Source organism: Leuciscus leuciscus (assembly GCF_965113295.1).
Source record: "Leuciscus leuciscus genome assembly, chromosome: 4".
NCBI classification, from domain to species: Eukaryota; Metazoa; Chordata; class Actinopteri; order Cypriniformes; family Leuciscidae; genus Leuciscus; species Leuciscus leuciscus.
In genome coordinates, this window is record NC_138728.1 from 13,111,727 (window position 1) to 13,124,935 (window position 13,209).

The 13,209-nt window shown below is 37.9% G+C and overlaps 1 protein-coding gene across 1 annotated transcript in view; it reads left to right on the forward strand.

Annotated features, from left to right (window-relative positions):
- Window positions 1-13,209, forward strand: part of exoc4 (exocyst complex component 4) — a 138,458-nt gene that overhangs the window by 69,385 nt on the left and 55,864 nt on the right. The window contains exon 10 of the mRNA XM_082167140.1: window positions 3,391-3,487. Within this exon, the coding sequence (XP_082023266.1) occupies window positions 3,391-3,487 (97 nt within the window). The remainder of the gene's footprint in view (window positions 1-3,390; window positions 3,488-13,209) is intronic.

The following is a 13,209-nucleotide window of genomic DNA, read 5'->3' on the forward strand; positions in this document are numbered from 1 at the left end:
ACATGGGGGCTGACATGAGTGGGAGGTGTGCGTGTATGCGCAGTCACACATTTTTCACTCATCAGACTGACTTGCACAATACGTGCACTTTCTTGTAAGTCGCTTTGGTAAGAGAGTGCCTGCCAATAATAGAAATGCAAATTTGATGTTAAGGCGCATCCCAATCCTAGATTAGCAGCATCTACAGGGGCCACCGGGCCAGGCTATAACACCTCTCGTATACACTCGCATGATCTTATGCACACATAGATTATTAAAGGAAACACTCTTCAGCATAATAATAAACCACCAACAGATGTGGAGGGACATAATAATAAATTGGACCAGCTAACTCGTCGTATTTATTCACATTTGTTTATTATTTGAATGTTGAAATAACTTGTTAAACTGTTGTTTATAAATGATATATTTAACACAGCAGATGTTGGCCAGTTGCTTTTCCAGTAAAGTCTGTCGTGCTGACAACATTTTAATGGACCTTCATTAATATGTGCTAGAATCCGAATAATGATTTGAGTCAAGCCAGGCTGGCGTGGGATGACATTTTCTCCTCCGTCTGTGCCATTAAATGTAACCGTACAATCTGGATGCATAACTCTTTGACCTGCTGGCTAGCGCTTCTTTCATTTATGTGTTTTTAATTAGTGATCAACTGTTTTGGGTTTTTTAATGGCTCATACTGATATAGAGAGCAAAGTGGTACATGATACAATTTAATGATAGCAAGTGAAAGGCGCTCAAAATTGTATGAATTAAATGAGCACTTGTTTTACACAATATTTACTGAAATTGCAGTAAAAATATTTAAAAGCAGAAACTAGTAAAGGTCATCAATAAGGATTTTTTTAATGGTCTCGGTCTTTTATTTTTAGCACCATTTTTATATTTTTTTCATAAAACATTATTGTCTTATAATAATAATAATAATTATCATTACAAATAATCATTTCTTATGATTTTTATTTCCAATCAATACGCTCACCGCGCTCTCCCAGCTAATTAGGTGCCAAGACCTATGTATCGAATCAAAAATGCAAATGTCTGCACTCTAAAAAAGTTTTATTCTTGACAGGAGATATTGACAAACGTTTCGGCTCGTTGCCTTCGTCATTGTAAGATTTTTATTTGAAATAATATCTGGAAAATGTACAGCTATATTGCACTTCATGAACATGTCTGGTGGACAGACTTTACAAATAATTTATTCATAATTTAAAACCGATTCTTTCTGATGCTATAAGTCATTCCGTCACTTTTTTGACAAAACCTGTCACCATTTTCAGTTATTGTTTACCTATTTATATATATTTTTTTTAATCATGCAATTCTTCTTTGTACCAGTTCTCTCTGTTTTTCTCTCCTCCTGTTGCTTGTTTAGGTCAGAGTCAGTGTGTGCGTTGTCAGCTGTGTTTTCTTGTTTTGTAATTGAGTCTTAATTGAATTAGCAGTAGAGAGATTGGATTGATAGAGAGAAAAAGAGAAACAGGAAACTAAATTGCTCCTTTTCCAGAGCAGCAACTTTGAAAAACAGCCAGAGCTCCAACCAGAAAGCTTTTAGAGAGGATAAAGAATCCTCTTGTCTTTTTTTAATGAGAAAAAGTGGTGGAAATGAAATAAGAGAGAGAGAAAGCTAGAGAGCTTTTCATCAGAACGTGCTCCATGAAGAATGTCAGGAAGGTGGAAATGACAGGAACAACAGCGGGAGGTGCGTGTGAATGCCGGACAGGTGCACTGCGGGGGTTTTAGTGCAGTAAAAGGTGAACACGTTCTTCATTTGAAGCACGTCTTGCCTCTCAAAACAATGAACAAAGGATAACTCTGATTCCAGACTTGCGATTAAACCCGTACCAGTGGGTCTGAGATTACAACGTTGGACACAAATCATGCAAGCGCACTCTTTTGCTTCACTTGTAATTCCATGGCAATCAAAACCCATCGCACACGTGATATACTTGCGTCACAGAAATCTTCCGGCGTTAATTTGTGTTCCTGGACTCAGTTCCCATCCCCTGGGCAAGAAATCTCCTGTAACAACTGACTGATAAAAGCAATTAAAGTGATTCCTCGACGAGGGGCTTGTGTGTGTGATGTGCACACGAGTGTCTCAGATGTTTTTTCCTGCATGGTGTTTGTCAGGATAGCGGTGCCAGGGCTTAGTGCTACGTAGTTACAGAAGTCTCTCCAGTGGCAAATCTCAAAGGGCTGTGAAATTTTAATGAATAACATTGTCACAGAGCGAGAGAGATGCCAGTGGCCTGCCGCGGTGGCACTTCTATTCATCGACCCATGAGGCCACGCACACACCTTCTGTCCGCCCGGGAATGTTCTTATTGATGGCAGACTTGATTCTCTTGTTGTCAATTATATTGATTACTTGTGGATGAGTGGAGCTAATAAGGATTGGAGCTCACTTCATTTTTTGGGCCCTGTCTCATCATGATGGAGTTACACAGCCATGATTTTCTTATTAACCCTGTTAGCGCAGGACTACGCACAGGCAAAGAGGAGCAAATGGGAGAAAGAGGAGGGGGGAGACTTGCATTTCTCTCTCCGGCTTGTGGTAATTGCAATGATGTGATCAAATGTTTTGCCTCACGTTGCTTTGTTTTTTTTTTGCTTTGTTTTTTGCTTTATGTTTTGTTTTGATTCGTTTTGTTTTGATTCATTTTGTTTAGTTTTTTTTCGTTTGCTTTTTGTTTTGTTTTGATTCGTTTTGTTTTGATTCATTTTTTTTTTTTTTTTTTTCGTTTTGTTTTGATTCGTTTTGTTTTGATTCATTTTGTTTAGTTTTTTTTCGTTTGCTTTTTGTTTTGTTTTGATTCGTTTTGTTTTGATTCATTTTGTTTAGTTTTTTTTCGTTTGCTTTTTGTTTTGTTTTGATTCGTTTTGTTTTGATTCATTTTGTTTAGTTTTTTTTCGTTTTGTTTTTATTCTTTTTTTTTTATTCATTTTGTTTCGTTTTTTTTCGTTTTGTTTTTATTCGTTTTGTTTTGATTCATTTTGTTGAGTTTTTTTTCATTTGCTTTTTGTTTTGTTTTGATTCATTTTGTTTTGTTTTATTGTTTTGTTTTGACATTTTGCTGTCCAAAATTTTTTTTTGTAATGATCACTAAGCTCTACACTATTGTCAATGGAAGCATTTTTTTGTGTCCATTAAACACTTCTTCGATCATTGTGACATGCTTCACGTTTTCATTCAGCATTTTGTGCCATTGGTGCTTTTTTTTTTTTATGTTTAACTTTCACCGATTTTTCTCAAAACACCTGCATTCTTTTCTATTCTGTTGTGCTGAACACAAGAATGCATCCCATGTGAAGGGTCCTGTATCAATTGAGTTAGATTTTGAGGAAAGTCTGTTTAATCTTTTCTTCCCGCTTCTTTCTGTCCAGGTGGAGCTGATGATAACCTGATTGAGGGAGGAGAGACTAAGTTCCTGTGTAAACCGGGAGCCAGAAACATCACAGTCATCTTTCAGCCATTGCTTAGGTAGGTCCTGTTCACAAATGTGTCTGCTGAACATGCTTTATAAAGCTGCATTTCAACAAGCTGCTTAAACTCTCCCCTGATTCATCCATCTATTTCGCCATTACATGTGGTTGTTTTTTCCCATTCCTTTCATATTTTTCATGGCCGGCGGCCATTACCGTGTCTTTACCGAGCCCCTGCCATTGATTTTGATTTGTCCTGACGGTATCAATTGGAGTGTTCCATTTTGAACCGCTCCGCATTCAATTTTCCTTTCAATCTCCTAATCTATTGGATCATCGGCCCAACCCACTAATGCCCTGTCATATTACCACTCTAATTCAGAGACATATCCCAAGCATGGTTGTCCTGCCCACAACGTGACTGGACTTCCCGATAGTCCTCTTGCTCACAATTACTTTCGAGCCGTGGTGCATTGATTTTTTGTTTTTTATTTATCTATTTCTTTTTTCCAGAAATGGTCAGTGTTATTCTCAGGAGGCTTGTTTTTATGTTCTGGATGTAACACCCTTTTCAGACACTCTTTTAAAAGACCCTTTGGCCTTAATGCACACTCTGTGGATGTACGGCTTTTTCCTTGCTATACCACAGAAGTTTGGAAGCCTGGTTCTAAAGCCAGATTTTCTGTTCAATTACTTTATTGTAGACATTTTAACCCATGTCAAGTCAAGCATATGTTTTATAATAGAACAAACCTTTAACCCTATTAAGTATTATTCTGAAGAATGAGAAACTACAACATGAATAAAATCCCTAATCATGTGGCTTGTTTAACCTTGTTCTTCACAGTTAGAGCCTGTTTACACCTGGTCACTTCACGCGTTTTCTCAGATCGTTTCTTCTATCCGATCATGAAAAGACCAGGGGTAAATGCCCTCCGAAACGCTTTCGAGAAGGATTTAAATCTGATCGCTCACATCAGGAGGTGATCTGGGCCTCATTCCAGATGAAAGTGGACAAGTCTAAATGCATGCAAATCTTACTTCTCCCAAAATGTTAGAAAATAAATGTGTGAGAGGGTTTTATAGGCTTTATGACATATTATAGCCAGATATTACGGCGCTACCGCAACACGCATCGCCGCAGATGAATCTGTGTATCTCTTCAGCAAGCCAACATTCAAACTGCTTCAAATAAAAGAGAAAGTAAGTCACAGACGCTCAAAACACAATCATCTTCATTAAAAGTAGTGAGACTAAATGTTCTTTCCAGTGCTGATGCCGCGCTCTCTCCTATTGCGGTCTTTAATCTTGATATTACTGATGATAAATAAAATGGAGCTCATATCTGTTGCTTTCACTGACGTGAACTCCGTTAAATTTGCATATAGCGAGGGAGTTGAAGATCGGATTTATATCTGTTTTGCGGAGACACATTTATGTGGGCAAGCGTAAACAGAACCGTTTTAACAAATCTGATAGCTATCCGATCAGTAAAAACTCATGAAATGACCGGGTGTAAACAGGCCTTTAATGTCTTATTTGGCAGTTTGGTCGTAATGGTACCACATCCTCATTTTGTGTCATTTCTGCTTAAATTCTTCTCATGTTCACATCACATTAGCAGTCGCAACCTCAATAGTGATGAACTTGTGTTGAGTTTGCCAAACTTTTTGCCCATTTAGTCCATTACAAACCTGTCTTTCGGGATATAAAACATTAACCCTGTTGCTAAATGTCATTTGGGAAAAACACATCTTTTAGCCTGCTGTGATTCTGGCTGTATATTTTACAGTACGCCCACTATGAAGTGGAGGCACCTGCTGCACACTGATATATTCTAGCCGTGTTCATTAATCTAAATGAGCTTCTATCAGTGTTCAACGCGAGCAGGGCGACAGCAGCAGGGGATGGACAGAGGGAGTGTCAGACAGCTGTCCGTCGGAGATGAATGGCAGGCGGATCATCACTCCGACAGTATAGACAGCTCATCTGGTCCCTGCTGGGGTGACGGACCGAACAAATGAATGCATGAATAAACGAGTGACTGCACTCCACCTTTTGCCTGCCGCCACATAATGGCTGCTATCAGTCATAGTCCTCTGCGAGGAGCCTGATGTGTGGCCACCCGACCTTGGCTGTGCTCGTGGAGCTTAATTCTTCGCTGCACTGATACACGTTCAGCCCTATGAGGAAAAAATATATCCTTGTAGTCGACTTTGCTTTTGGGAACACGGGTCTAATATTTTTTACCGTAAATTGCGCGACTTATCACTTATTGTCAAAATCATAGTTTTTACCTTTTGATGGAAATTTACCTTTTAAATTTAGTCATATTTAAAAATGTCATATTGTCAGTCAAGTAAAGTGACATGTTTTGGTTGACGGAAATAGCATTTTAGTTCACGATAATATGAAAATGAGGACAATTTTTGCCAAACTTTAGCAGACTAATCTATACATTTTAAAATGTATAAACACGCATTATAATACATATTTTGCAGTCTTATTTTAAAAAATTTAAGAACAAACCTTTTAACTTTTATTACATATTTAGAAAAATGTGTAAAAGTACATTTTGAAAATGTATAAACACATTATAATATTTTTTAGTAGTCTTATTTTTCCTAATTTTTCAGCAGTATTTAAGAATAAACTTTAACTTTTTTTATATATTTTGAAAAATGTGTAAAAGTATATTATAAGCATATTTTGCACACCAAAATGTTTTACTTTTTTAATAATAAAAAAAAAAAGTTTTCACTTGTATACGTCATAATAGGGAAGAAAAGACTATCACAACTTCCGTTTCGTGCCAACTTTAAAAACTTTTTTTATACAGTTTGTTAAAAAAATTCTAAATATATATTATAACAAATATTTAGTTTTTTTGTGCAATTTTTGTTATATTTTATCATATTTTTCTCATCAGGTTTTTTTTAAATGTGTTTATTGATTATTTAATGTAATTTTTTTGCATATTCGTTATTGACAATAAAAAAAAAATATTCCGTGCCACTGTGTCAAAGGCAGCAGATAGATAAAAATATAAGTTGTCAAGAAAAATCATACACATATTTGCAATGTATATGTTGCTTAATTTTTTCAATAGACATCAATGGAAAAAAGTGATTTTTTTGTCAACAGAATGCTGTAGTTACAGGGGACACTTGGCCCATGCTAAACCTTGACCCCTTTATTCACCCCTGCGCAGCGATCGAACAGCACCTGTGCGGACTGATGCAGGAGTTTGTTTTATCAGTGACCGAGAAGAACCTAAACTTACGTCAAAATCAATAGGGCTCTTAATGTTACTGCCAATCAATTCACCATGCAATTTGTGATCAATAGTCTCCGTGGAAGAGGCTGACGTTGAAGATCTCAAAGGTGTGGAGTTGATTCTTTTTTTTTTGATTGATGCTGGGCAGGAGCAGTCCGAGGGGATCGATAATACCTTTGGGTAACTTCACACATCTCCAGACCCGCTCACTGTACGCTAATATATGGGTTCTGCTAGCACTGTACAGCACAAAAACACTCTGCCGTGTATCAAATCTCCCAATAGATCAATACGGTTGCTTCATAAAGGCCGCTTGTGTACGTGTCTGTTTGTTTGCGTACGATTCCGTTGCTTTCAACTACCTGAATCAGTCTGGAAGTACTTTCAGTGTTTTATGTTATAGCCTCACTCACTCATTTGTGGGTTTTTATATTTGTGTGTGTGTGTGTGTTTGGATACGCATGCGAATTGGAGACATGCTTACTACAGCGAGAGGGGAGACGGAGCAGGTAGGAGGTAATTTAGTTTGACTTGTGGGGCCTCACGCTGACATTTGAGTGGTATTTAAACCCTCCTGCCCTGACTGAAGTTGGCATTTTGAAAAGGGGGCAGTCTGCGGTTTGCCATAATCTCTCCCCTTGTATGTGTCCATGCTCAAAGGTGATTAGGCCTGGCAGGGACCAGAGTCTTTGAGATCACACCCCTGCCAGAGAACAGATGTTAGAGCTGTTGGCGTCCCTGTGCTGTGGTGGGGACGGGGTATTGGGAGTTGAGTTAAAAGTGACATTTGGGAAGTTTAGAAAATCCATGATTGTCAGCTTGATGTGTGTTTGTGTGTCAACATGAACTGGCATTTGAAACCATACTTCCGTAATGTGACATAAACAGAATATTCATATCTATTATTTAAATAATTTGTATTTTTATTATTAGTGATGATAATAATAATAATACATGTTTCTTGAGCAGCAAATCAGCATATTAGAATGATTTCTGAAGGATCATGTGACACTGAAGACTTGAGGAATGATGCTAAAACAATAATTTTAAAGGGTAATATTTCACAAAATTACAGATTTTACTATAAATGCCGCCTTGGTGAGCAGAAGAGACTTTTTTCAAAAACATTGTAATGTTTCCAAACTTTTGACAGTTACTGTATTTTTTGTGGATGACTTCTGAGGAAACGTTTACCCCTAAACTATAAACCCATACACAAACTCAAACAGCACTTGTCAAGTGGCAAAACACTGTCACTGTATCTGTCTGTTCTCATTTTTTATTCTTTTTCTATTTTCTGTCCTCCTCTGCCTTGTATAGCTCTGTTTAACAGTCTCTTCCATCCGTTTCACATTTAGAAACAATTGTATGTAATTGTAAAACTCTTTTTTTTTCTTTTTTCTGTTGTAGCACTTTTTTTGTGGAGTTTGACATCTTTTTTCCATCCCCTCTTTTTGATCTCTCTCTTGCTCTCTTTAACACAAGGTATCAATTTCTTCAAAGGGAAGGGGAAAAAGCAATTCTGCAGATCACAGAGGATGCTATTTGAGAAGTGTCAAAACTTTTCGAGTTATTGATGGCTGGGGCCAATTTCCTGGACAGTTCTGTAGGCTTTTCCCCCCCACTGGTGGTGTAGAGTTAAACACATTTTCCCTAATAGTGTGTCAGTTTGAGCGTTTTCAGTGTAGCAGGATTGTGTTTTGTATGTTTTACAATGGTCTAAAAATATACTCTCATGAACATTTTAAAAATATAATAAATTCTACAAAGGGGCTTGTAGTCCTGGTAGCCTGTCCCCTCTAAAATAAGAGACTTGAAACAAGAAGTTTAGAAAGGTGTGCTTGGAGAGCAACTTAACATGTCCCTCGATGTCCATTGTTTTATGTTGGGAGATGTTAGTGGAAGTTCATTGTAAGTTAACAGTATAATCACATTACTGGTTCTTTTATGCGTATAACCAAAATCCACTTTTATATGGTTCTTTCAGGTGTTTATACACTGCAAAAATATATATTTTTCCTTGCTGTCAAGTAAAAATATGTAAATATTCTTAAAGCAAAATACATTTTCTTTTAAAAGCAAAACATAAATGAGAATAACGGATTTCCATATAATATATATTTTCCATGGTATGTGCCTCGATGTAACCCAGATGGAGGCAAAACATTTTTGGACACGGTCTCAGATCTTGCGTCAAACAAGCACCTTGAGATGAATGCAAATGCTGTTGGATATATTTTTCCAGGTATCCATCCGCTCCTCCATCCTTTCATTCATCTACACTACCATCCATCCAGTCACGTCCGGGCATTATCTGGTAATGTCTTGCCCTACACAAGATAGGAAGACTGCCATGATGATAGGACAGTGCAGAAACAAAGAGCCACGATAAGAGAAAGTCTTTCCTGTTCTTCTACTGTCAGGAAATTCTACTCATATTAGGACCAAGTGACGGTAAAGGATCTCACTGATAGTTGTAAGATATCGTCCTCTAATATGATAAGCACACCCTTGAGGCTTCATCACTGTCATCTGATTGGCTCGTGATCACGGAAAGCTTTTCCGCCTGGGAAACTGCAAAAGACATAACATGTTTTCACATTGTTAAACATCTTTTTAAAAATCGCTATCACCTTCCAAAAGAACATGTCACTTGTGTGTAGGAGGCTAGCTTTCCGTGGACCATCTGCCTGACATTTCCTGAAGAAAAAGTCAAACTTTAGTGTTATATAAACAAACTGCAACAGCAAACTGCCATTAGCCAGAATGGCCTTGCATGTCTCTAAATGACTCAATATGTCAATTGACAAAGTCAGTTTTTGGTCCATACAAATGTGTTTACCTCTCAGTTTACTGGAGCATGAGGGAGTTCTGGTTCTTGTTGTTACAGGCCTATGTGTCACCGTGTGCCTTTATCAGACAAAAACAGTATCGTTTCACCACACGTAGCATGAGTGGTCATTTCATAACTGATTTTGTTGTGGCTTCTCATTCAGGTATAGATGCAAATGCTGTTTTTTATGCATCCAAAAGGACAAAAGATGCTGAACACTAGCATCAATTGCAATTATCAATGTGCTTTGATTGGAGAGGGTTTGTGTAGCCTGCTTTTAGTGGCCCGGTTGGGGCTTTTGTCAGGCTGGAATAATCTTCTGTCAGTCACTTTCGTTGTGCAACAAGCAGTTTTCACACATACACATCTCTCTCTCTCTCTCTCTCTCTCTCTCTCTCTCTCTCTCTCTCTCTCTCTCTCTCTCTCTCTCTCTCTCTCTCTCTCTCTCTCTCTCTCTCTCTCTCTCTCTCTCACTTTTCCTTCCCTCTGTGGGTGATAAGGGGTGAGCCATCGATCCACCGCTAGTATGTGCACCACTCCAGCTGATTTGGTGTCCTCTCACAACGGAAAGGACAAACGTCGCTCGCACATTTACTTCAGACAGACCACCACAGTTAAAAATTTCAGAATAAGAGCAACATTTGTTTTAGGGGTACTTCCCAGGTGTTTAGAAGCCTACTGAAATCCTTTCTTTATTAGTTGCGGGTTTTGCATCTGCCTTGGTCGTATTGGGCTTTAAAGTTGACATGTAACAAAAACGGACTCCATTTACTTAATCTAAAATAGTATTTTATTTTCAGTTATTATTGTGAACAATTCCTGCTAGTTGTTTCAAAGAAAAAAATAAGTTTGTCCTCAAAATCTTTCATCAAAATATAATAACTTCCCCCACCTCTGATATTGCTTTCCATTTCAGCTGATGACAGTTCTTTGTCAACCAAATGGTGTGTAGGGACCACTCTTCAAAATCCAATCAATTTCCAACAAATAAAAACGAGTCCCTCAATACTGTTTCCTTTTTCATTCTAGTTCACATTATGGAAGTAAATCAGTTCACTTTAAAAAATGCTGGATTGTTTCACTTTCAACCCATCTTTGGGTCAAATATGGACTTAAGTACATGCCTCTCATTTTTACTTTAGCACAATTTCCTTTTGTTCAAATCCAGCCTAAATTAGAATTCAACACGAGTGTCTCAGCCGGCGTGTAGGTCTGAAGAGTATCCTCAGCTGGGCCTTTCCTTTCTTTTTTCCCTCCAAATCTTTTCTCATATATCCAGGGATTTTCTTGAATAAATAACCCCTCTCGTATGTGCACAAACACTATGAGGCGTAGCTGTGAATATTGCACTGCATTATACATCAAAGAGAAACAGAACAGCGAAGAGGAAGACAATGCATTTTTCGGTGGTAAAGGTTAGAAAACAGGCAGAGGGAGCAGCACAGCTATTTGTTTTGCTTGGTGCTGGCGAACATCCGCACTCTTTTTAAAGGGAGGGGGGGGGGGAATTGCTGCTTTGCTGTCTTTTCCTCCTCTTGTTTCCCTCATCTATGGTATGGCTTTATCTTGCAGATGCCCTTTATCTCTCCCTCCTCTCTGCTGCGCTCCATGCATAAGTAAATACTAAAGAGCTGAGTATCGAACAAAGGAGTCGCCGTGAAAAAGTGCCACTTCAGCAAGTTGCCTCTGCGTCTCACTAACTTTCGAATTTAATATAGCCACACGTGTGCTTGAGATTGTGGTTGAGATTTGACAGACCAGTGGAAGTCTAAGCCTTATCTTTTTGAGTTAAAAGTCATTGTGTATTCCCACTGCTAAGATTTAATGATAGTAAAGCTGAGTGAATTTGAACATTGTCACACTCACCTAAAGGCACATTGGCGGCTTTATCTCTCAAATGACCAGTGCATTGTGGGAAACTGAGTGTTTTTTTCTCGTTAATTTAATTTTTTTCACAGACAGATTGTGGTTTGTTTGTTTGTTTGTTGGTGGTCTCTTTCTTATTTTTTTTTTACTTCCAAAGTGACAAAGCTTGGCTGTGTTCAGTATACTTCCATTCTACTCTTTATGCAGTACATATTTTGTATACAGTTCATAACATGTACACCATATTTTTTTGAGAAATTACAAATTTTATTCAGCAAATATGCATTAAATTGATCAAATGTGACCGTAAAGGCATTTATATTGTTACAAAAGTTTTCTATTGAACTTTCTATTTATTAAAGAATAAAAAAAATAAATAAAAAAATCACATTTCCAATAAAATATTAAGCAGCACAACTGTTTTCAACATAGATACTAATATTTTTTTTTCCAAGGGTCATGTGACACTGAAGACTGGCATAATGTCTGCTGCCATCATTGGAATAAATTACATTTTAAAATATATTAAAATATAAATCAGTTATTATATCCTTCAATACAATACACTCTACTTGACTTTTAATTTTCCATGAATGAACTGGATGTAATACTAATGGACATAATTTTGAATCTGATTGAAAACACTTTTTTACAGGCGCCACTTGCAGAATTAAACATGCGTCAATGTGAAGGGTCAAGTGTCAAAAAAGTACTGTAGCACAGTACACTTTGAATATATGCATATTGCTTTATATACTGTTTTAAACTAGTAGACAGAATACAGTATATATACTGCATATATGCAGTCATCAGTGGCTAGTATTCCAGCAGAAGCATTAGAGCACCTTTTACTGGTGTCCTGTCTAGTTTGAACACTTTCAACAAAAGTTTTATTTTGTAAGTTTCCAACTTCAGTTGCCGTTACTAGAGACACCCCAATTACCACGCTCTGGAATGCGAGCACTGACTCGCTTAAAACGTCCAGTGCTAAGCGGTAGCCAGGGAAGGTGTGGATAGACAGTGAGAGAGCTGTTGTCAAGGTGAGTGTCTGGAGACCAAAGAGGAATGGATGAATGCCTGGAATAGAAATGTATGGACGGCCACATACACACATAAAAGGGGATTCAAAAAGTCAGAGACCACTACTGACAGCGCTTCTTTTTTGTTAATTATATTAATCAGAAAAATTTGAGAGAACTTTTTAAATGAAAGGTTTTTTTTTTTCGTTTTTTTCTGGGTTTTGTTTGGTTTGGTTTCGGTTGATTTCATTTAGTTTTTGCGTTTATTTATTTATTTTCAAAATAAAAAAATCACCAGCTTTAAAAAAAAAACCTCCATATTACCAAAGTGGCCTCAGACTTTTGGACTATATATACACTCACATACTTATGTCTGCCTTTTGCTCACAGAGTTGGGATGAAACCCCCAAATTCGTACCTCATCAGTCAACAGCCGGCCAGTTGTCATACACACACACGTGCTCTGAGAAGAATAAGGACCACTGTCATGAAGATCTTAGGCTACTCATGAATCCTCCTATGTGTGTTATTAAAGATTAACGCGGCCCAGTAGCTTCTCTAATGCAGTGATAGTCATCACTGCGGCCCGGAATAGCCTCGGCTAGCTCCACACACCCGGACATGCATTAAACATGCCTCTCCTTTCTCTCTGTCTCTATCAGGCCAGGCACTCTGACCAAAGCGTATCATATAAGCAGTGCCCGCATACCACTACCGTTACTAATGACCTTTGACCCCAGCGGGATGGGGCTATCCCTCCTGTTGTCAAGCGAAACTACAGTCAG